Raw genomic sequence first — 23201 nt, 5'->3', positions numbered from 1 at the left:
TGTGGATATTCCTGCAGCCCGCTGAATGTTGTAGACTTAATTGTGGATATTATGTTTATCATTGACATTCTAATAAACTTCAGAACAACATATGTAAACCAGAATGAAGAAGTGGTAAGTGATCCAGCAAAAATAGCAATTCACTACTTCAAAGGCTGGTTCCTAATTGACATGGTTGCTGCAATACCTTTTGACCTGCTGATTTTTGGCTCTGGCTCTGAAGAGGTAAGCTTAAATGAATATGAAATCTTAAATCTTAATTTATTACTTCAAGATAGTATTCTGTGCATCCTAAAGTATTTTTTGCTTGTCATTTATCAGACGCTTAGTATTTCCATCCCATCTTTTGAAGTTAAACTAAAATTAAATCTTCCTTTGTAGAATAAGGCACAATATTAGCTTTCATTGAGAAGAGAAAACATTGGATGATTCAGCTAGTATTTTTCAGTTATACCATATTTGATACTGTCTTTAGAAACAATAAATATATTGTGTATGAAGGACTTGGTCAAATGTTTTTTTGTAAGAACTGCTGCTTTGATCTGTCACTTGCTTTTTAAAAACTGCCTACGATGCATGTAAGTGCTGTGTTGGCATTGCATCATTAAAATAATTTTTCTCTGCTCAAAATGTTTAGGTCAGATGTTTACTTAGCAGAAAACAGATTAGTTGTAGCATAAACTATACTAGTTATCAAAGCGATTTGGCTGTTGTCAATTTTATCAAGAATATGGACTATCAAAAGAAGAAAAAAAATATTACCTTGACAGGTAAGATCTATCTACCCAACAGAGTAAAAACCTGTTCAATATATGCATCCAAAACTGGCCTAAAGGTATATAAAATATATGCTATATTCTGGATTCCTGACCCAGTTCATCCAAACAATTTTATATAATTTAAGAAGGGATAAAATCATAATATTTTCTCTGAAAAGTAGACAATTGGGTTTGACTTTTCTGTGATGCACAGAATGCAGAATTTTTTTAAAAGCAGCAAACTGAGCAAAGCATAAATGAGGAGTCTAGTGAAACATGAGATAAAACCTTGCACTAAAAATAAATGTTACTAAGGAAAGCTATAAGAAGACCAAGAGTAATATAAAGGACAGGGGGAACATATTAATAGTTCTCTTACCAGAAGAGAACTTCTTTATTCAGTAGGTGATTAAAAAGCCCAGAGATTTAAGAGAAAATTTGATCACCTTTTGCATTCATTATATGTGCCAGGTGTCCATCTTTCTGCTGATAACTTTTTCTGTGATTTTGAAAGCACAGATACATGAAAGACCAACATTTTCATAATGGCATTACTTCTAACTCGGACTACAACATTGCCCTCCAGGCATGGTCTGCATTTCTTTCTGATCATTGATCACTTGTCATTGCCAAAAAATTATTTTCAATCATTAGAAGTGAGGAACATAAATTATTTCAACAGGGATCAATTCCAAAGTTCATTGAAGGAGTGCCCCTGAACATCATTGTTCCCCACCTCCCCTGGTACAGGTGTTCTAAGAGTAAAGTGCCAGGTGCTAAAGTCATGCTAAAGGATAACTTTAACATAAAATAACATTACAGATTACAGTAACAAACAAGTGCATTCTTGCAGATGAGTAGACAAATATAAAAATGTGGAAGTTGAAACAGAAATTGTTGGACCATGTAATGACTTTTTCACTATTGCAGATATAAGTAAATTGATTCTTTATTCCCTCAAAATCTAGTGATTGACCAGTTTCTCTAGCTGGAAAAAATGGCTTTGTTTATCTAAGCAGAAATGATGCTATATAGATTATGTTCCATTCACCATGCCATCATAGCTTCTCTCTCTCATTCATGGTATTGAATATGTCAATCACTTTTTTAAGCTGCTACTTACTGCAGTTTTTCTTCCTACACTATAATATTTCACCAATGATCCCTTTACAATAGTTTAGCAAGAAAAGGCAAATGTAAAACTGACAGAATGGAGCATTTTTCATTTAATAGATTTTTTCAGTCTTATGAAAGCTATCTTTTTTGTAAAATAGCTCTTTTTTGTTATCTAGAGATTCTTCAAAGAAGATCCCCAGTGAAAAATTGTATTGAATAGTCTTTTTATTAAACAACATAAGCTCTAAAGAGAGCTCCATGTGTGCTCATACAGTTTTAAAACACCTTGATATCAAGTGGAGTCTTGAAAGGGCAGGAGATAATAATCTGAATACCACATACAGCACTATCCAAATGCTTCTATTTGAGCCATACTTTTCAACCATAAGAAAGCAACAGAGTCAGACCGTTAACTTTCCAATTTCTAAAATAGGGAAATAATGTAATTTTAATTTTTTTCTGCTTAATGAGACTCAAAATGATGATGATCATTGGTAGTAAATAATCCTTTCTTTTTTGTGTGCGTGTTGTGAAAGTTAGGTGGCTTTCTGATATTTGGGAAGATAAAAATAATGAGTAGATGGAGAGGAAAGAAGAGAAAAGAAAAAAAAATCTGATGTGATTATCCAAACACTCTTGAACTTGTAGTCCAGCAGATAGGTATGATGGAAACAGAGAAGCAAGCAATCCAGAAAAGAGAGCAGCATCTATCAGGTTGCTATTTGCAGATATTGATGGCTGGCACCAGATGGAGTAAGGTGACTGACAGAGTAGGCACCCTGCCTCCTTGGGCATCGATCAAAGTATTCCAGCCCACCAACAAAATTACATTCCATGAGACATAGTTCTGAAACTAAGAACTTCTGTCCCTGGCCAAGTGACACATGGAGATGTACTGTTACTATGTGAAGGCGACATCTATGCTGAGAAGTGGACAGCATGTAAGGTACATCAAAACTTGCGGACCATGCTTTTCACCTCTCTGTTTTAGCGTTAAAGCCTTTTCACTGTATTAAAGAAAATTGAAACTGAGGATGAGTTTTTTGATGCTTGGAGCATATCTAGTCTCATTCATGCTGTTTTTACTCTTGAAGAGATGAAGTTTTCTTATGTTATATACCTTCCACATACTCCAGAGCTTAAACTGATGTATCTAAGTATAGGATTGACACTGAGTATGAATATTATTAGCAAGTTTTATCTTAAGAATGTGGTGGAACAGTGATGACATATTGTAGATTAACAATCTACCATCTGATCTACTTAAGAGGCACTGTAAGAATATGTGGTCTCTTGCGTGATGTAGAGATATGATTACATCTGTAATAGAATGTTTCAAACACCCCACTAAAAACAAATCTTAGCTTTTCTTAAGGAATCATAAATATATAAACCTGATCTACCTACAAAGAAAAAATAACCTAATCACAATATTTACATGTTTCTGAATCTCCACCTAGGCATAACATTTTGAAGGGTTTTCTTTCAGACTATTGAGGTCACTAACCTTCTTTATGTAAAGTTATTATTTGGGGTATTAAACTGAACTAAGGAATGTTACCATACATTATCCTCTTGCTCATTTACTCAGAAAATATGCACAATTCATTGAGTTGTCCCCTGAGAAATGCAGCCAAGAAAGACTTGTTTTGTTCCAAGAGCTTTGGGGTTGTACTCAGAAACATGGTAAATGCAAGGATTTAATAAAACATGAAAACTAGTCTTGTTGCAAAAAACACTTTGATGTTATGCATACTACTGTCAGAGTGGTTTGTGAGGCTTGGAAAACTTTTCCTGTTAAGTGTCATGTAATACACGTGCATGTTAAAACAAAAACCCAAACCAAATAAACAAACAAACAAGCAAAACATTAAAATGTATGCACTCTTGGCATTTACTGAATATTTTAATATATGTTCAGACTTAATGCAAGGAAAAAAGGTAGCTGAGGATTTTTTTTAATCAAGCTGTTCCTCTTAACAATGCTGTCCATTCCTTCTACAAGGAATTAACAAGTATGAAAATTATTAACTAATTGAAATTTGAAAACTTATATTAATCACCTCTAGATCCCTTTAAAAAGGTCAAAACCTCAAAGAGGCTGCAATGGATAATAGCACATGTTTGCACTAAAAATCTTGAAATACATTCCTTCTTTAAAATTCTCCAATTTACTTTTATAATGGTGTAATACTTTTATTACTGACTTTTGCCACTACGCCTACAAGATGCAAAAAGCTTAATCTGGAGGAAGTTTTCCATGATCTTCTGTTCACAGTGCTTTATCTTCTTTCACCTGTATGAATGCTTTTATCATTACGAACAGGAGGAATCTTGTAGATATAATCTTTGAGACACTTCTGCCCTATTACTTCTCTTTTCTAGAATAAGTGTGTCAGGGCATTGCAAGGAGTTTCTAAGTCAGGATCAAATACAGTCACACAGCTTTCTTCAAGGATACTTATTACCTGTGTGTACAGTCATATAATTATGAGTAGTTCCAATAACATACACACTTTATCATGTTAAAAAATCATTAATCTGTTGGGTCATTAAATCTGTTATTGTCAACTCAAGAGTCCAGATCAAGTAAAATATTCAACGTGAAAGGGTATTTAGCACATAATGACAACTTCAATATATCTTGATTTTAAATGTACATTTCATATTTTTTCCCTTGTTTTATAATTAAATTGATAGCTTAAAGAAAATGAAAATAAATTTACATTGAAATGGGTTCTTCTACTCTTTGTGTTGATTCCCCAAAAAAATGGAATTTGTAGTGGTTTATTCATGCTTACTACTCATGAGAATACACTTGCTAATAGAGAAAATTAATTCCTATCTTATTTTTACAGACAACTACGTTAATAGGCCTTCTGAAGACAGCTAGACTGCTGCGTTTGGTGAGGGTAGCACGGAAACTGGACAGATACTCTGAATATGGTGCTGCAGTTCTGATGCTCCTCATGTGCATATTTGCACTTATTGCACACTGGCTTGCTTGCATTTGGTATGCCATTGGAAATGTAGAAAGACCTTACTTGGCTCACAAGATTGGTTGGTTGGATTCTTTAGGAGAACAACTAGGAAAGCATTACAATAAGAGTGATGCAAGCTCTGGACCATCTATCAAGGACAAATATGTTACAGCACTTTATTTTACCTTCAGCAGTCTGACAAGTGTAGGATTTGGAAATGTGTCTCCAAACACCAACTCAGAGAAAATCTTTTCCATCTGTGTCATGTTGATTGGCTGTAAGTAATTTTATCATGGATTTTAATCGTTTTTTCTCTCTGTGTTTGAGCAAATGGCTTAACATTCTAAACTAATAAGATTATAAGCATGCAGCCGGAAGGGCAAGTTCCTAGGGAAAGGAATGTTGTATGCAAAAATATGTTGTGACTCATTCAGTGTCAGGAAGTAATCAATTGCTTGACTACTCAAAATCTGTTATCCAAACTGTCAGAATATCTGTGTTGTATATCAGTGTCTGTAAGCAAATCCTGTATAAGGTAAGAAGGTGAGTTTGGAGTGGATTGAGGAAATGATATCACATCATATTTGTATAATCATAATTATATTTTATTTTTCTATTTAAAACTGAACCCATAAATGTATGCATACCTTTTTAACTCTTCCCTTTGTTCTTAACTTTCGCTTGGCCGTACTCATCTGCAAAGCCCAATGATATGACTTAAGTTTTGTTTCTCTTTAATCCAGCATTAATGTACGCTAGCATTTTTGGAAACGTATCTGCGATAATCCAAAGACTCTACTCGGGAACTGCACGGTACCACATGCAGATGCTGCGAGTGAAGGAGTTCATCCGCTTTCACCAGATCCCAAACCCTCTGCGGCAGCGACTGGAGGAATACTTCCAGCATGCATGGACATACACCAATGGCATTGACATGAACATGGTATGTTCTTCTGTTTTTCAGGCAGAGATGCTGAGTGAGCAATAGATAAATGCATGAGAAATTAGAAAGACACTTTAAGTCTTTAGTATTTTCTAGTATTTTTATAAGCTGTAAAAGTACAAGCTTAAGAAGGTGCATATATTCCTCAGTTGTTTACAATCAAGCCACTACGTGTTTGGCATACAAACATTTCACTGCCTAGGTTATTGCCAGGTACATCAGTAATCTGAATTCTCATTGTGTACAGGAAAACTTGAGAACTGTAGGCAACTCTGTAAGCTTAAACAGAGAAAAAAAATATATAGGTTTCTTCTTTCAGATAGAGGTGTTCCAGAATTTTGTTTGTTCTTCACCCTGATTTTCCACTTCCAGTATCAAACAAGAGAACCTGTGTTCTGTTGATGTCTACAGAGCCACTGTTCTATAAAACCTGTGGAGATTTTTTTTCCAAATCTTTCCATGTAATCTAGACCAGGTATATTGGGAATGGGTTGAAGAGAGGAGCAGGCAGATGTAGCTGCTCTTTTCAAAGAGACATATTTGAATCACACGATAGTCTGAATAATTCGCTTGCATTCACAACCATCTGATTCTGCACAGAAAATCAACACAGTACTACTAACCATTTAGCCGTCCACAGAAACTCATTTCTGACAAGGAATAACACTCATTTTTTCTGGTTTTGATAAAAAAAGCCCCTGTAATCTCTCCTTCTATAAATACATGGCTAGCTAAAAAGGAATAACAATCTGCTAGTGAGCAAAAGTAAGCATCTGTATCTCTCACTTATTTTCTGGAGATAGAAAGATTTTTTCTGAAAAGTCAACATCAGTTTGAAGACACTGAGGGCATTGTACATCTTAAGGACCTGTGAATCTGTCTCTGTAGGGATGCTTTCCAGAGGTATTTAGAGCTGCAGATTAGAAACTGCAGAACTCTCCAGAAAGCTGTCAAGAACAAGAAAATCTGTACACTTTTGTAACAATTTAACTAGAAATCAACTTCCAAAATTTTGACATACGTTCAAACAGCTTTCATGTGATATCTATAACTACATTTCTGAATGACTGTCAGAGTACAACATTTTTATGCAGCAAACAGAAAAAAATGGTCTCGATTAAAATCTTTTATAAAGGTGAATCACTGATAATTTGACTCTATGGTTACCATTAAGTAAAGCAGATCTTAAAAATAAAATAGAAAATTAATATATTTGTCTTCACCTGCCACTTCCATGTGTCCCCTCCAGAGGAATAATATGTCCAGGGCAGGACAAGGACAATTGTATAAACCTCTGCTGGGGATTACTGCAGTGGAAAGCAGCATCAGTAACTTCATTCTGTGTGGCACTGAATAGCCCTAATTCCTTCTGATGGCAATGGAATTGTGGGGTACTCAGCACTTTGCAGGATCAGGCCATTAAGCTGCAGGTGTGTTCAACCTAAGCCTAAAGCAGCTCACTGAATTATTTCTGAAGATATTACAAAATCATATATGCCTTAAGTAATTCATTACCACTAATGGATGTACTAAAACCCCTTGGTTCGCATGAAATAGTAGCTATAACTGGGTGTTGTCACATGAAAAGTTGCATAATTTGGAAACTGGTGTACGGAAATTAGTCTTGGATTTGTCATGAATGTGAAATAACAATTAAATGGATTAAATAGCCCATATTCTGCAATATGATTGTGAGGCAGTATGGAGGATTTGTTTTTAATAAAGTGTGGAAAAACTCTCAAGTTTACTATCTTGTTTCATTGTATTTTATTCCTTATTCTGTTCACAGTTCTATCCCTCAAGTTTTATGTCAATCACCTTATTTCCTTTAAGAGTTTGAATGTATTACATTTAGTACAAGGAAAATATAAGAATTGTGTGATTTACATTGTACTTATGAAAGATTTATCTCTTTCCTGTCTGCTTCACACCTAAATACATGGAATAACACCACCCACTGGTAAGAGCAGGAGGTATTTATATCAAATTTAATTCCAGTATAAAGTGTGAAGAATATCCATGTTATCTGTTGGGTTTAGAGCTTGTTCAGTGCTTTCTAATTTTAATTGTAACTTTTTGCATGATGAAGGGGTAGATAGCAAAGGGAAATAATCCAAGCAGAATCAGATGTGGGGCAAAATGGTTACTACAAATTAGACATTAAAAAATGTTAATCTAACCATGTTTATTAATCACTGTTTTACCCCACAACTCAAGTCATGCTTCTCTGCCCAAAAAAGGTCATGTGCATATTGGTTTGCATCAGATAGTTGCTCTGTAGGAATGTCACTGACAAAGTTGTCATGCTGCTGATCATTCTGCATTTTCCTTTGTGTGAATGCTCTTGTTTTACACCATATATGCATGTTAACACACGCGCCAATGAAGTTTTCTTGGCTATTAGCCATGTGCATATGAGTTGGACTTGCATGTGTTTTTTACTTAATTTTGCATGAAATTTTGCATTTACGGAGTAAAGGACTAATATTGTCCTCAAACAAATGTGTTTGACTCCTGCCCATGTCTACTTGGAGTTTTTTGTGAATTCTGAAGGCAGAATTTCATCTAATATCTTTTTTCTTCATTTCATGACTGAAAGCTGAAAAAAAATCAAAAAGTAGTCCTCTTTCTCCTTTGAAATATGAAGTGCATAATAATTTACATTGTGTATATATATATATATATATATGTACATGCAACATATACACACACATACACATATATATATATATATATATATATATATATATATATAAAAATAACATGGAAAATATATTTCAAAAGATGTTTTAAATTATCCTTAGTAATATATTTAAGAATCCAGGTAAAGTAGAAAACAAAATATAAAAAAAGAGATTAAACAGAAACCCTTTTTAATCTCAGAAGTAATTGTGCACTAACACTAAACTTGATTTTCTAAACAAAATTCTACATCTTAGATTGCAAACCAGAACTGTATGCTTACTTGAAATTGTTAAACTTAAAATTAGTTTTAAAGACCTGCAAGTGAAATATGCTGAGACCTTGTTTATTTGTTCATTTGCTCCCTTCTGCTCCATTTCTACATATTTTTGATTCTATTTCATTACATAAAGTATTTTGGTTAAAAACAGTTTCACATAATTATGCATGGACTGGATAAACAGGATTTGGGATTTATTTTAATCTGGATAAAAAATCTTGAGTCTATAGAATAAGCATAATTTAAATCATGTCCCTGTGATATACACCGGCAAAGTCAAATTACAAAAAAATAGTTTACATTGCATGTTGTTTCATGAAAGATGTCACCAGTTCCAAAGATTCTTGTAATAATTTTAACAGTCCTGTTCAAGTTTTTCTAAATTCTTTTTGCCTTCTTTTTCCTCTTTCATTCCTATGTTATCAGTCCAGCACTGATAATGGCATGCCTATGATGCTTACCCTAAAAAGATTAGTTATTTAGTGTTTGAGATATTTTTTTAAGTTATGCATGTATTTTTTACAATCCCGTCCCGTCCTTTCTTTCCATGGACCTTCTGTGCATCTGAATAGCTTTATTGGTTTATTTTATATTTGAAAAGAGTTTGAAGAAGTAACTAAGTGGGACAAGCTGAAAAGTGTTTAGCCCAGTGTAAACATTAATTAAAATTTTGGGTGTGGGACAGATGTCTTTTTGGTGTGGGTTTTGTCCAATAGCATGAAAGGGGAGAGCAAGTTAGAAGTTTTATGAATGAATGTATGTTTTCTCCTGCAAGCATCCAAGCAATTGGTTCATTTTACTGTTGTGATAACTGTCTTGGCTACTGTGATCATACAAGTACAGTAGAACGCAGACCTATCTTGAACCAGTAATTCTATAGTAGCAAATAAAGGCCAGGTTCACCCTTGCCTTGAACAGGCTTCTTTTGTAAGAAATTGGCCATTGACACCTGGTTTACATCACTCCATTTTTTCATTCTTGCTTTTCCTCCCACTGTGATCACTTCTTACAACAAACCAGTTTTAGCAATAGAACCAGTGCCACTAATATATTTGAAGCAGAGGATTAGAGAAGTAAATCTTAATTTCAAAAACAGCAAGGAGAAATTCTTTGTATCATCAAAAGACTAGTGCCAATTAGATGTCTATGGAACAAAAACTAGCAGTAAATTCTTAAAATGAGAGAATATGTAATCATGTTGGAACTTGGCATTACTATTTGCCTATATGTTAGAACAGAAATCACAACATATAAACCAGCCACAAAGTACCTTATGATTAGCCATAAACCTGTTCTTTCATTTTCTAAAAGAGGAAACTTTAAAAATGTGATCGCCTCTATTGAATTAGAGAATGTAGAAAATAAGACCTCATAAAAAATATTTTCAAGGGTGTCCATCTATTTCTAAATGATCCTTTATCAGTTGCTCAGAGCATTGTATTTTGTGATCTAAAATATCAGAAGAAGAGCAATTAATTTTTCAACTATCATATTTTTTGAAATATCCAGATCTGATCAATCTTCAACTTCTACAGACTTAGAACTTTACTCTAGGTAAAGGAGTCAGCAGTTGAAGAAACTGAAATAATTTTTCATCTGCCTTGTTCATCAATGTATCGTATCACAGAGATCACTTTTCAGATGTACTCAGAAACTGTAATAGGACTGTAGAAGAATGGTCCACTGCAGCTTCACTAATTCCAACATAAAGATGTCACACTTCTCTGTTGTGGTGATGACTGAAAACAAAATGTCCTATTCTTGATAAGATAGTCAGGCTTCAATCTCATTGAAAGGTGAATTAGCTCATTATCACATATTGCTTCTCTCTCTCAACTGTTGAAAGGAAACATACTGAACATTTAAAAAAATCATTCTGTACAAAGACGACTTTTCAGAAATATTCTTTCTTCTATGTGGAGCCCAAGAGCTTCTGGAGCAGTATTATTGCCAGCTGTGACCCTGTTCTTTCTTTTCTAAATGCTGAAAATGCTTGGAAATGTTTCAACCTTCTACAGACAGAAATAATTAATTTCTGTAATTCATTATCACAGAAATATTGAATAGTAAATTCTAAATTCTTTCTAGAAATAAAATTGCTGAATTGCAGAAATGTTTAGCCTGGATGATGTTATTCAATTACAAGAGTCAAATGTTTGTGATGGAACTAAATCCCACACTATTCTCTATCAGAGGAAACAGCTGCTGGAGGACAGAAATCTTAATTCAAAATCTAAGCAGTGCAATTTGTGCAGCTGAAGAGTATCAGGTTAGCCTTAAAATTAGGTGGCTGGCAAAAAGATAAAAATTAAATACATAGGTCTTTTCACCAAATATATGAATTAATATTAATTAATTTTATTAATTCTTTCTGAACAAAGAAAAAAGGTTAATAAAAATAAAAAGTTTTAATATAAAGTTCAACTTTTATTATTCAAATATTTTGAAAACTTTATTCAGCATTTAGTGATGCCAATGTCAACATAGCCTGAGATCTCTCTTATGAAGGTGAGAACCAAATAGATGCCAAGTATGTGTGGTCATGACACAAAGTGAATTTACTCTTGCCTCTTTGTACCTTCAGCTGCTCAAATTTTTTGCTGTGTTAATTTTTTGTATGGATCAGTTTCTCAAACCATTTCACGAGGAGAGATCATGACAAGGCAGGAATAATCAGACAAAGTGGAGAAGGACCAGAATACTCTTTCTACCATCTTAAATTCTCAGAGGAACTTGGGAGTATCCCTTTATCTTTCCCTCTATATGCTGGGCACCTGCCACTCATAAACAAGTCTGACTGGTTCTAGGACAAGAAAGTCTTAGTCACTAGTTTCAGCATATCCCAAACACAGCATAACACACAAGAGCACTCTTGTGCTCTCTTCAGCTGCTGTTTGCTATTTAATGATCCCACCTATATTTCAGCAGAGAAAATGTGTGACAGAAGATTATATGCAGAATTAAAGAGTATCTTTGATTGTAAGGCAACAAGCACTGGAGAATCTCTCATACTAGGAAAGGCTGAAAGAACTGGGACTGCTCAGCCAGATGGGAGAAATGAAGGCTCACAGAGGATCACATCAATGTGAGCAAATACCTGAAGGAGGGGTGTAAAAAATGTGGAAAAAGTTTAATTTCAATGGTACCCAGTGACAGGACCAGAGGTAATGATCGCACATTGAAACTGGAGGCTTTGACCAAACACCAGGCAACACATTTTTACTGTGAGGATAAGTAAGCACGGGTAGAAGTTGCCCAGAGAGGTGGTGGCATCTCTGTCCTTGAAGGTATTTGAAAACCATCTTGGCATCACCTGGCTACCAGCTCTAGGTAGACCTCCTTGAGCAGGGAGGATGGACCAGATGATCTTTCCAACAAGATCACTTCCAACCTCAATCATTCTGCGGTTTTGTTGGTACAGGATGTGGTATTTCCATGTTTAATGAAAACTATTGTAGCTAATATCCCAGTTTGCTTCAGGTTAAATACTTCTAAATATTTTCCATGAGTCATATATCAATACCTGTTCCAGAACTGAAGATTAAAAATCTAAAAATTGTCATGAATTTTATAATTTATTCAAAAAACCCCAAGGTTATCTTTGCCCCTAACACTTGCTTGTTGCCTGACATTAAGGCACAAAGATATGTCCAAATCTGTTGTCACAAATGTGCCTGATAAATGTGTGATATCTTGCTGTCATCCTGAAAAAAGAAATTAATGAAGCTGGACTCTCTCTCCTCATAAAAAGATCACATTCTTCAAGGCAGTATGAATCATGTCCCTACTGTCCTCACAAACAATCACTTATTCTATGTAAAATGTTTTACATCTCTCTGGATGGCGTTATCCTCCTCTGTAAGCATGCCATGTAGATAAATCAACGTTATGTGATGTGGAGTAAGTTTTATTCCAAACAGGAAGAGATAACTGAACTTGGACTTGATAACTATCAATGACAGACAACTGAAGCCTGTGGTCACAGCATCTTAACTGATTTTCCTTTACTTTTTCTTTATCAAGGGGGGAGGGCTGAAGCTGATTTTATGTCTTATTACATGTCTTTTTAAAAATATCTGTGTGTATTTCTTGAATTATGCATGACTTCTGATTCCAAACATTATTCTAACTGTGAGAATCCAAGATTTTTCTCACCAGGGCCCTGTGGAATCACAACTGAGGAAATATTGTGTATAACAATAGAAATATGTTAGGAAAGAATAGAACAATTGAAACTCAAATCTGTATTTAAATGATTTATTAGTTTTGGGGTTTCATTAATAATAATATTATTAAACAGCAGTTCTAATTTTATAATTTTCAATTTTTTATTTTGAAGATTGCATGGATGGTTTTCTAATATTTAGAATAGGCAGAGCGTGTACAAATTTGATGTTGATGTTGGTTCTCACTGTATAACATAATTTTCAATAGAATTTCAATCATGAAATCAGAATATGAGAATGAATGTAACAAATATTTGAGAGTTTGGGTTGGCAAACTGTCTGTACTGCACAGCATAAAACTTCATCAGGAAACATCAAATTCTGTATTATGTCACCTACTGGACGTAGATTAAACACCTCACCACACACAATGTGTGCAATATGGTAAGCTCTTTTTGGTACTGTAGGTTTTACCACTGTTTTAACAAATTTATCTTCCAATCAGCTTCTTTCTTGAGTTTCTAAGCTTGTATTAATGGAATAATCTCCATTGGAAACCAATGTTATTTAGTCTTCCTTTTAGGCATTTTAAAACTGTGGTATTAAAGAGTAGAAGTTTTTTGTCTCTGATGTATAAAACTACTTTAGAGTGTAAGCTCCATGGAGCAGGGACTTTTTAGTCACAGATGCTTGAAAAGAGGCTGGTATCTTTCAGATGTCATTGACATTTAAATAACTATCGACTGATATGCAGTGATTTTAGAACAGTTTCTAAAAATGACAAATATAAATTAATTATAAAAATAATTGTTTCTATAAGGGAATATCCAAAGTATCTTCAGAAATATAAACCAACACACATTGTCTGCATGGGTTTTGCTTAATGGTAAAATACAATCCCTTGAAAATCATATAAACAGCTGATGTGAAAAATTAAAGCTATTTATTCTAAATGTAATCTAACTGCTCATGACTTCCTAACAATTCAAATACACTTTTCTTGTAAGTACTTCTGAATTCAAAATACATTTCCTATTTCATATCCTATAAAAAAATTGAGCTCTTCTAAATTGTATTCAGATACATACATAACAAACAAATGAATTCAAAATAGGTCTTTTGCACTCACATGACTAGAGAACAATTTCAAAATAAATGCAATTCTTTTTCTCCTGTTTCACTGGTTTACATATTTGTTTCTCAGTTTTTCAGTATCATTGAGCAAATAAGTTCCTACAACCTACAGCTTTTTTATTTCAATGTAATTACATTGTAGTAAAAAGCATAATTGGGTACTAAGCTATTTCTAGTGATGTGATAGATACTGAAAACAGAGTGATGCCACAGAAGCTTTTCATTTATGATATTTTATTTTGCCTACTGTTGTTGAATGCTGGCTTTTTCTGCTGATGTATAGATTTCATATGGTAATGCCATAAGGCTCAAAAAATTGTTCTATATATGTGTGTTAAAACATTGTTTGTTATTTCACAGCATTGATTTCCATTAGCAATCATAAAAACATTTCAATACTGTTAAAGGTTCTAATATCTCATTTTTACAACATAACTTGGCTTGTGCAGACAGAAGCCTCATATCAGAAATGTGTTCATTTTCACCAGCAAGGGATATGAGTTATGAATAATTTCTTCAATGAGAGTGAGTACACAGGATTTTTTTGTGCTGAAGTAGAAATTAATATAGCAACAAGTGAATGGATTTTTGGATTTTCTCTGCAGAAATGTTTACAAGTTTATTAAAAAACAGTGCAGAAGATAAACAAGGTTGAAATAATAGACTGATCTAATAACAAAGAGACACATCCTGTTCATATATTCATGAGACTTGTAGCATCAGGACATATTTTGCCTTCAGTAATATGCAGCAGTTGTAGCTGTCCCTAGGGAAAGCCTATGACCCAACCACAGCACTGACAGCAGGTAACAGGATATAACAAAGAAAGGTGGTGTGTCATACTGTGTCAGCATGCAGAGTCACTCACAGTACTCCCATGAAGTCAGTAGCAGAAATGTTTATAGATTCTTAAACAATCAGAGGTGCATTATCCTAGAGAACTTAGAAAAGATCACAGATAATGACCACGTTGTAAATAACTCCTTTCCTTCTAAACAAAATTAACATGTTGCCATGGTACCCAAGAGGAATCCCATGATTCTACTGCAGGCAAACTCCCATTGTTCTGAGTAAAAGATGAGCAAGGACCACAGCAAGTAGCCCTGTTGTTTGCTGAGCAAAACATCTCTCTATGTAAATCTGCACAACATTGTTGTTTCAATAGGTCATGTTACTTTCTTTCCAAAAAAATCAAAGTCCTACACTTGCAAGCCGGTTCTATTTAACATGAAAATCCTAATAAAATGCCCTCACTGAAAAATATCTGATCTTCTTTAGATAGCTCTCATTTTACAAATATCATTATTGTTTCAGCAAAAACCTCTCATATAATAACTGTAGTACTTTGAGAATTGATAAGAAGAAAATAGATATATGGAAATATATAATGTAAAAGAAAATTCGGTCAAGACCTCCCCTTTCACTGTCTTATTTATTCTTTTCCTGCAGTATAGTAATTCATGTACCCTGAGACCATTTCTTGTAATGAAATAAATCTTAATAGCATATTTTGTAACCACTATATAGGTTAGTATTTATAGGAGTACTCACATTGTAAAAGCTTTGCAATATAGATTTACACTATGAATTTGTTGAATTTTAATACTCCTACACCTTTTACGTCTATTTGTAGGTCACTTCTTTCTTTTTGTCCAGGAAGAAAACAAAAATTATATCAAGAACTTCCACAGCATTCGCATGAAATCTTTATGCTTGTCTTTCCAGGTCCTGAAGGGATTTCCAGAATGCTTACAAGCTGACATTTGTCTGCACCTCAACCAAAATTTGCTTCAGAATTGCAAAGCTTTCCGGGGGGCCAGTAAAGGCTGTCTTCGAGCTTTGGCTATGAAATTTAAGACAACACACGCACCTCCTGGAGACACTTTAGTGCACTGTGGAGATGTTCTCACTGCTCTTTATTTTGTGTCAAGAGGCTCCATTGAAATCCTTAAGAGTGACATTGTTGTAGCCATTCTTGGTAAGTACATTATTACAAGGCCTATTAAAAGAGTCAGAGTTTCAAAAAAATATTTATTGTTGCTCCTGGGACAGGAAATTAGTAAGTATTTACTAACTTTTTTAATCAAGCAAAAAAATAATTTAAGAAGAAAAATCTACATCACTGCATTAATTCACGAACACCAGAGCCCAGACCCTTGGATTTCTAAAGATTTATCTTTAGTCACATTCATCCCTAGGTAAAAGACAAGCTGCAAGTTAAGGCAAGCAGATATCTAATTATTCCAGTTCTGACTATGCTGCAAGATCAAAAGTCAAGGCCACTCTGTTCTGAAACAGTGATGGAGGTATTGAGACACGTAGACTCCTCTCTTTGCTAACTGGAGCAATCTACTCTGGGCATTCAAAATGTCTTCTAGAGAGTTTCAGAAATATCGGTTTCTGCCCACTAGGCACAAAGGAAAAGAGAATAACAGATTAATTTTATCTAGAAGTAATGACACCAGTGTTTCCCCTATATGTCTTACTAACACATTCTTGTTTGTATAGCATGATGGAGTTACTTGTTTTCTTTCCCAAAAAAGTTGGCTCAGTCCAGCTGGGAGTTCATCTAGAGCTGGTTAGCTATAGCAATATGGAAAGTAAAATAACTAAAACCTTACGTAACATGACTACAGATTTCCCCAATTTTATATTAGATAATAAGAATGCAAATAATTGACTAGATGAGTAAGGATTTTGATGTACAGAAGCATATACCAGCTGTAATATCATTCATATGTTTTCTTTCTGTTAATTGGCCACTGTAGGAACTTACACTCAGCAAAGCAGCTGAAGCAAGATGTGGGCTGGGGGCAGTATGTTGCTATACTTTGACTGATTATTCTGTATATACTTTGCAGGGTGGATATGTGAGCAGAACAAAGGTGTGCCTAAAGCAATCCTTCCCAAGGTTTAGATAGTGTTATCAAGATAATTTATCATCTCCTGCTGTTGCAGCTCATCAGCTGGGCGAGCTTTAGGCACAAACAAAGTAGGGAGCATGCAAGTATAACATTGTGAGGTTTTTACTTAACTGTAAGAGTCCTGCCCTGATTATGAGCAGTGTGGTTCAGCAAGGAATTAATCTCTCACACCAAAAATATTTACATTTCTGTACTATTTCTATTGCATTTGCAATCAAGACAAATTGACAATTATATGGATTCATCAGTTTTTTCCTGGGCCAAAGATGCAGACTGGACAAGTTTTTCATATCAGGCACATGAGATCCCTGTGCTCTCACACTGTAGCAGAAAAACAGCTATTTGCAGGGCCATGCCACTGTATCTCTTCCCACTAATATCTACCCACAATATTCTTATTAATATTCTTATTGCAGAGAAGGTTTTATATCCCTTGAATAGGGACCTCTGAATTCATAAACATCTAGGGCAGAAGGAGTATATTGGCAAACCCTCGGTTTGTCGCTGATTCCTGTTACAATTAATATTTTTGACTATCCGTTATATCTACTGAACTGTGTTTTAGGAAATAAAAACAATAGGTTTTGCTCTGAAGATATGAAGACATGAAAATAAGATCATTTTTTATGCCAGTTTATTTCCATATTTGATCACCTTTATTGTTAAAAATATGTGCTTTATTTCCAGTATAAAATTTTCTTGCTTCAATTTCTTTCCATTGGTTCTTCCTATGCTTTCCTTCTTATATTCTAGAGGCATTGAATACCAAGTAATTTTTCCTCTCTAAAGAATAGATGCAGTATAATCAGATTTTCGCTTAATCTTCCCATGTTCAAGATCCTCCCTATAAATCAGCCCTTAAATTACCTTTTTCATTTTTTAGCTGCAGTTTTCAACTTCCTTTTTAGAAAATAGAAAAACCAGAACTGCTCTTAGTAACCCAATGTGAAAGGCACAAATGTTTAACAGAGAGCAAAAAATCAACACTGTATTCTTTTTTACCAGTCTCTGTTTCTCCCTTGCCGTGATCACTATTCTTTTCCACAAGTGTCTTCTTAGTACCTCCCCAGTCCCATTTTGCAGGTAACTCTGAAACTCCTTGTTTATAGCATATTTTCACTTTTTTAATGGCTGAAACTGCTTTGCATGGATGAAGTTTAGGTGCAGTTTGGCAAAAATGAGCAATTAAACAGAGATGAAAATCTTAACACCTATTGCAAATGTGTCAACACTGATTGGTAGAATCGTAATGGTATCAAAACAGAGGCAGATGTGTTTAAAGAGCTTGTTCAAAAGAACTCCTACATCTTAGAAGCTTTGCATTCCCTCCAAAAAATATAAAAACTAAGTAACTTTCTACTAAAATATATTTCAAGTACAGTCAGTTCCTTCATGCAATTCTTAACAAAATGATATTACAGGCCAGACAAGTCCTGTACTGGACTGGACAATAGAAATTACATCTTTGCCATCGTAATATGATTGAAATTACTAAATAATGCTTTTAGAAGAAAGGAAAAAGGAACCTGCTCAAATCATGTTGTTTTGGTGAAACTGAAGAGAAGTTGTGAAGAAACATTCACTTAGTCCAGTTATATGCTCATGTATTATCATTGATCTTAATAATTTCACTTTTAATACTTAATAATACTTCTTTTTCTTTATATATGTGCAATTGGAATCTGACTGTATCACTTCATCTAAAACCAAGTATTCTATGCCTCTGTCATAAATAAATACATCATTCAATGTAATGGCTTATTCATGTTTAAAATAATAATCTCTGATTCATTTTCTTTCTGCAGGGAAAAATGATATTTTTGGAGAGATGGTACATCTTTATGCAAAACCAGGAAAGTCAAATGCAGATGTGAGAGCTTTAACTTACTGTGACTTACATAAGATCCAGAGAGAAGATCTACTTGAAGTTTTGGATATGTACCCTGAATTTTCTGATCTCTTCCTCACCAATCTGGAGCTAACTTTTAATCTGAGAGATGAAACCGCAAAGGTACATATAATAAGTGATTTTCTTTCTTAATATTGGGACAAATCTGTCCCACAGTAACAATACTTGAAAATAGCATTTGAAAAACTAACGAAATTAAGAGCTAAAATTCTATATTAAAAAAATATACTCTCCTGATTGCTTCTACTGAAGTCAGTTAAACTCAGCAGAAGTCTATGAAATTATTCAGATGATGTTAATCTAACGGGATTTGGTTCTATATTTAAATAGTATTAAGGCTTCACCAGGGGGATTTTGTTAAAGCCATGGAAAATATGGTTTTATTAGATGACTATAGCCTAGGTCACCACAAGGGGTACTTTTGACACTAAATGTAATTGTACATCCATAAAATAAGGATAAATCAGATTATCCACATTCCTTCTGTGTCTAGCAATAGAAAATATTTAATTGCCTTTCAAATATGAACTGTTAATTCCCTTGTCTTGGCATGTACTCTACCTCCTAAGGGACTAAAAAGTTACAAGGGACTTTTCAACTTTCACACAGTCTTCGGATTTGCAGGCATTTCTTGGTCTCTTTTTCCCACAGTGACTGTCCTAAGTGTCCCCTTTTGCACAAATTACATCTTCAGGAAAAGTCAAAATATTACGGATGTTTCCCCATTTCAGACTGAAAGGGTTACTCTGACTTGGAAAAGAAAGAAGGTGTTTGGCCAAAGGGGGAGTGGGGAAATTCTCTTGCCCAGTTTGTGCTGCTGAGGCTAAAGGCTTTCCCAGAAGATTGCAAGAACCCCAGCTCTGGCCACCAGGCAGAGACTAGACTGCCCACAGAATGACTGGCTTATATTTCATTATTTCTGAGATAATGCCATTTTTTTGCTTCCTCAAAGAAAAACAGAGGTTCAGTGTGAAGGAACTAACATAATTTGGCCTCAAAGGCCTTCTAAGAAAAAATGAGAAAAAAACACTTAAGTTGTGGGCTGCAAATCATAGGGACATCTTTGCTAATCAGGTGTGGATCCTTATTTTTAAAAAATTTATAACAAATACATCTACTAACAAGGAATGTCACTTCTTTCTATTATGACCATTTTTTAATAAAATATCATTCCAAAACTAAAAGACCATTTCGACTATTTTTTTCAGTCATGCCTTTTGTGCATTGAAAAAGTCATAATTATTAATTATATGTAAAACACAGCACAATGAATGTATGGTCTAGTGATAAATTTAAGTTAAAATGGAATGTCCATATATTTGAAAAATTTCTTGAGGATAATTTCAAATTAATGATTTAAGTCTGAGAAATTATTTCTTGCAATTACATTGTCATCAATGTTTTGTCATTATTTTTTCCTTAGATCAGAGACATGAAAGGCAGGAGAGACTTAACCATGCTTCTGAGTTTGCAAAATCACAGTTTTTCTCCAACAATTCCACTTACTTTCCATTGTCTATTGCAATCCAGAAATTCATCCCCCCCAAAAGAAACATTGAGCGCATTCTGATTTTCAAAACACCACTCAGATCTAAATTTGTCATCAGAATAATACGTGCTTCTGCCTCAAGTTCTGCCCCTGCCCTCTTGTTTGTATGAAAGTACCTTTTTCTTCCTGCAGTTATGCCACCAGTGGGCCACCACGGAAGCACATTACTCACCAGGTTTAAAGTGAAGGGATAGAGAAAGATGTAAACACTTCCCAGCTCCCCTCTGCCCTTCTCCCACATGCAAATCTGCTTACTTGACTGGTATGGTAAACCTCACTAGCACAGGGAATGGAAGTAGGTTGAAGCCAATACCATAGGTATGAACACAAAGAGCAAAACTGGTGTTATATTTGCTAATTTGTAAATTTCTTAAAGTAGAAAAACCAAGAGTTAAATAAATGCATATTTTACATACTGGGAAAAAAAAAAGCACTGCAATCTTCTTAAGATGGATAGAAAAAAACAACATTGTGTTCTGGTACAGAAATAAGTATCTCAATGATCTAAATCTGATAAGAGGAAGGGAGGGTCTAGAAAGATAAAATAATGAGGCAAAGTGCCTGATGCTTGTCAGGCTTATATTTATTGTAAAATATAACCTTTATAATCATTGCAAACTGTAACCTTTATAATCATTACCATCAGTTAAATATAAATATAATTGCAATCAATTACCACTTTACTTCTTGAAATAGTATACATTCTCTGTTAGAGGTTATTTAATTTTTTTCATTAATTTGTCTAAGGTTACATAGACCAGATCTGTGCAAGTTCAGAGAAGTTGATAACGCATGAACACATGTATTTCCATGTAAACTTACTATCAGAATAATTTTATTTCGCTATTAGGTGACGACAGTGTTGGTTTTGCTCAATTTGCATAAACTTTTTTCATGTTAGCCTTGGGCAATTCTATTCATTAGCCGGTGATGGAGAGGCTGATGCAGGCTGACCTTAATATTGCCTTTTTTAAAACTTGAACATGATTAACAGTCAGTCACCTATTGCAAATCTGCCCTCTTTAGATGGAACTAATCTGTCATTTTGTTTCATATTTCATTCATCAAGTCTGACCTTGTAATAAGATCACAAACTACCAATGATATGGATGGAGATAACTGCAAAATACGAAGACGGAAATTGTCCTTCCAAAGTGAAATAGAGAAAGGTAATTAACTTCATTTCTTACATGAGACAGCACTGCCTCATTATTCATTGCTATCTCACTTGGTAATGCTTGGTACATTAGGGTCCATGTTGGCTGTTACTGGAACAGCCCTTGAGAATCCAGCTGGGCAGCAAAACTTCTCTGTGCATTAACCCCTATATGCTTATGTATAACTAGAAGATATATGTTTTACACTTCTATGACTTCACATCCGTCTGTGAAGAGCAGTTCCAACTTTAAGCTATCTTATTGCCTTTGAGGCATGCATATATATATGTAAACTATCTCTTAATATCTATTTTCTGAGACACCATGTTTTAAACTGTGCGGACAACCTAGTCTTTTATCTCCTCAGCAAAGTGCTTTGTTGAACTTGATGCTCGGTGGTGTTTCTCCCTAGAATTGAAATATTTTAAAAATTTAAAATTTAAAATATTTCAGGACACCGTAGATTCACCATAGTCTGATTTTGATCCATATGGTAATGTGTAAAAGGTTGTCCTGGCAAAAGTTTATGTAATACTTGATGTGCTTGCATTTACGTTAGCAGCTTTTGGGAGTAAACCTAATGAAGGAAAATTCAGTGAAACATTAAACCTTTTTACCACTATTAAGTACTGCTAAATACCAGAATCTGTAGACAGTAGATCTGCTCAGACAGCAACAGTCATGAAGATAGCTAAACTGATACTCATGGATTTTCTTTTTTATGTAGGAAAAACACAATTCCTTGAGTACCATTGCACTTTTATGGTTGAATGGTTTGTCTGACAAATTACTGTTTCTGTTATGCCTGTCTTTCACACTCCACAGTTAAACCTCAGTCCTAAATGCAGCACAACCGATTTATAGAGTAGCAGAGTAGCTAATAATAAATGGGAACAGTTTAAATATCCATAGCAGGTATAACGCTCAATGAAGAGACTCTAATCCAGAGTGTGGCTATTCAGAACAATGACATCCCTGTTCGATCAAAGAAGTATCTTTAGGGCAGGAAGCCAAGACCGACAACAAATCTGTCAGGAAAATGTCCCCATGAAATATTCAATCTGCTCTTCACAAAGAATCTGTTGACAGAGATACTTTGCCTGACTAACCTTCACATTTCTTATGAGAAAACATATGCTGCTACCTAGACAAGATGGAAGTGATCTTTTATGTTGTGCCTGCTGTAGAATTACAAATAAGCTACTCGGGTGTCAGTGAGGTTCCAAGACCCCTAGGCTTTTGTGGTTCTTGCCCAGTCAGTTACACCGAACATCCTCTTTGAAACATGTATTTGCATTACTTTTGAAAGAATATAATTTCCCACAGTTTTCTCTTTGAAAAAAATACTTCCACTGTTGGGGAAGAAGAGGCTAGACTGGCAGGCTCCATAGCCCTGGCAATGATTGTACAGCACCTGGTAATATCTGGGTTAGGCAGAAGTGAGGTACATTGGAAGTCCATCTGAGGAGAAGATAAAACTAGTAGGAGTCCTTTGCCAAGTACTGAGTACACTTTTGGTCCAGTGGCTTACTGCCCCTCTCTGGTCTCTTTTCAGATTCTCTACGTGTTCCCATGGCCACAGCAGACACCTCATAGTCATAG

General features: G+C 34.6%; 1 protein-coding gene across 2 annotated transcripts in view; it reads left to right on the top strand.

Annotated features, from left to right (window-relative positions):
- KCNH7 (potassium voltage-gated channel subfamily H member 7) overlaps nucleotides 1–23201 on the top strand; it is a 207341-nt gene that overhangs the window by 165908 nt on the left and 18232 nt on the right. The window contains exons 7-12 of one of the 2 annotated variants that reach the window (XM_031057595.1): nucleotides 1–225; nucleotides 4733–5132; nucleotides 5599–5799; nucleotides 15784–16038; nucleotides 18790–18995; nucleotides 21512–21611. The exon at nucleotides 1–225 is cut by the window's left edge and continues 162 nt beyond it. In XM_031057595.1, the coding sequence (XP_030913455.1) occupies nucleotides 1–225; nucleotides 4733–5132; nucleotides 5599–5799; nucleotides 15784–16038; nucleotides 18790–18995; nucleotides 21512–21611 (1387 nt within the window). The remainder of the gene's footprint in view (nucleotides 226–4732; nucleotides 5133–5598; nucleotides 5800–15783; nucleotides 16039–18789; nucleotides 18996–21511; nucleotides 21612–23201) is intronic. The other variant, XM_031057590.1, reaches the window with a different exon arrangement.

The sequence above is a fragment of the Geospiza fortis genome, unplaced genomic scaffold (genome assembly GCF_000277835.1).
Source record: "Geospiza fortis unplaced genomic scaffold, GeoFor_1.0 scaffold112, whole genome shotgun sequence".
NCBI classification, from domain to species: Eukaryota; Metazoa; Chordata; class Aves; order Passeriformes; family Thraupidae; genus Geospiza; species Geospiza fortis.
The sequence above is the reverse complement of the archived record's forward strand: the minus strand, read 5'-3'. Positions and strand labels throughout refer to the sequence as shown.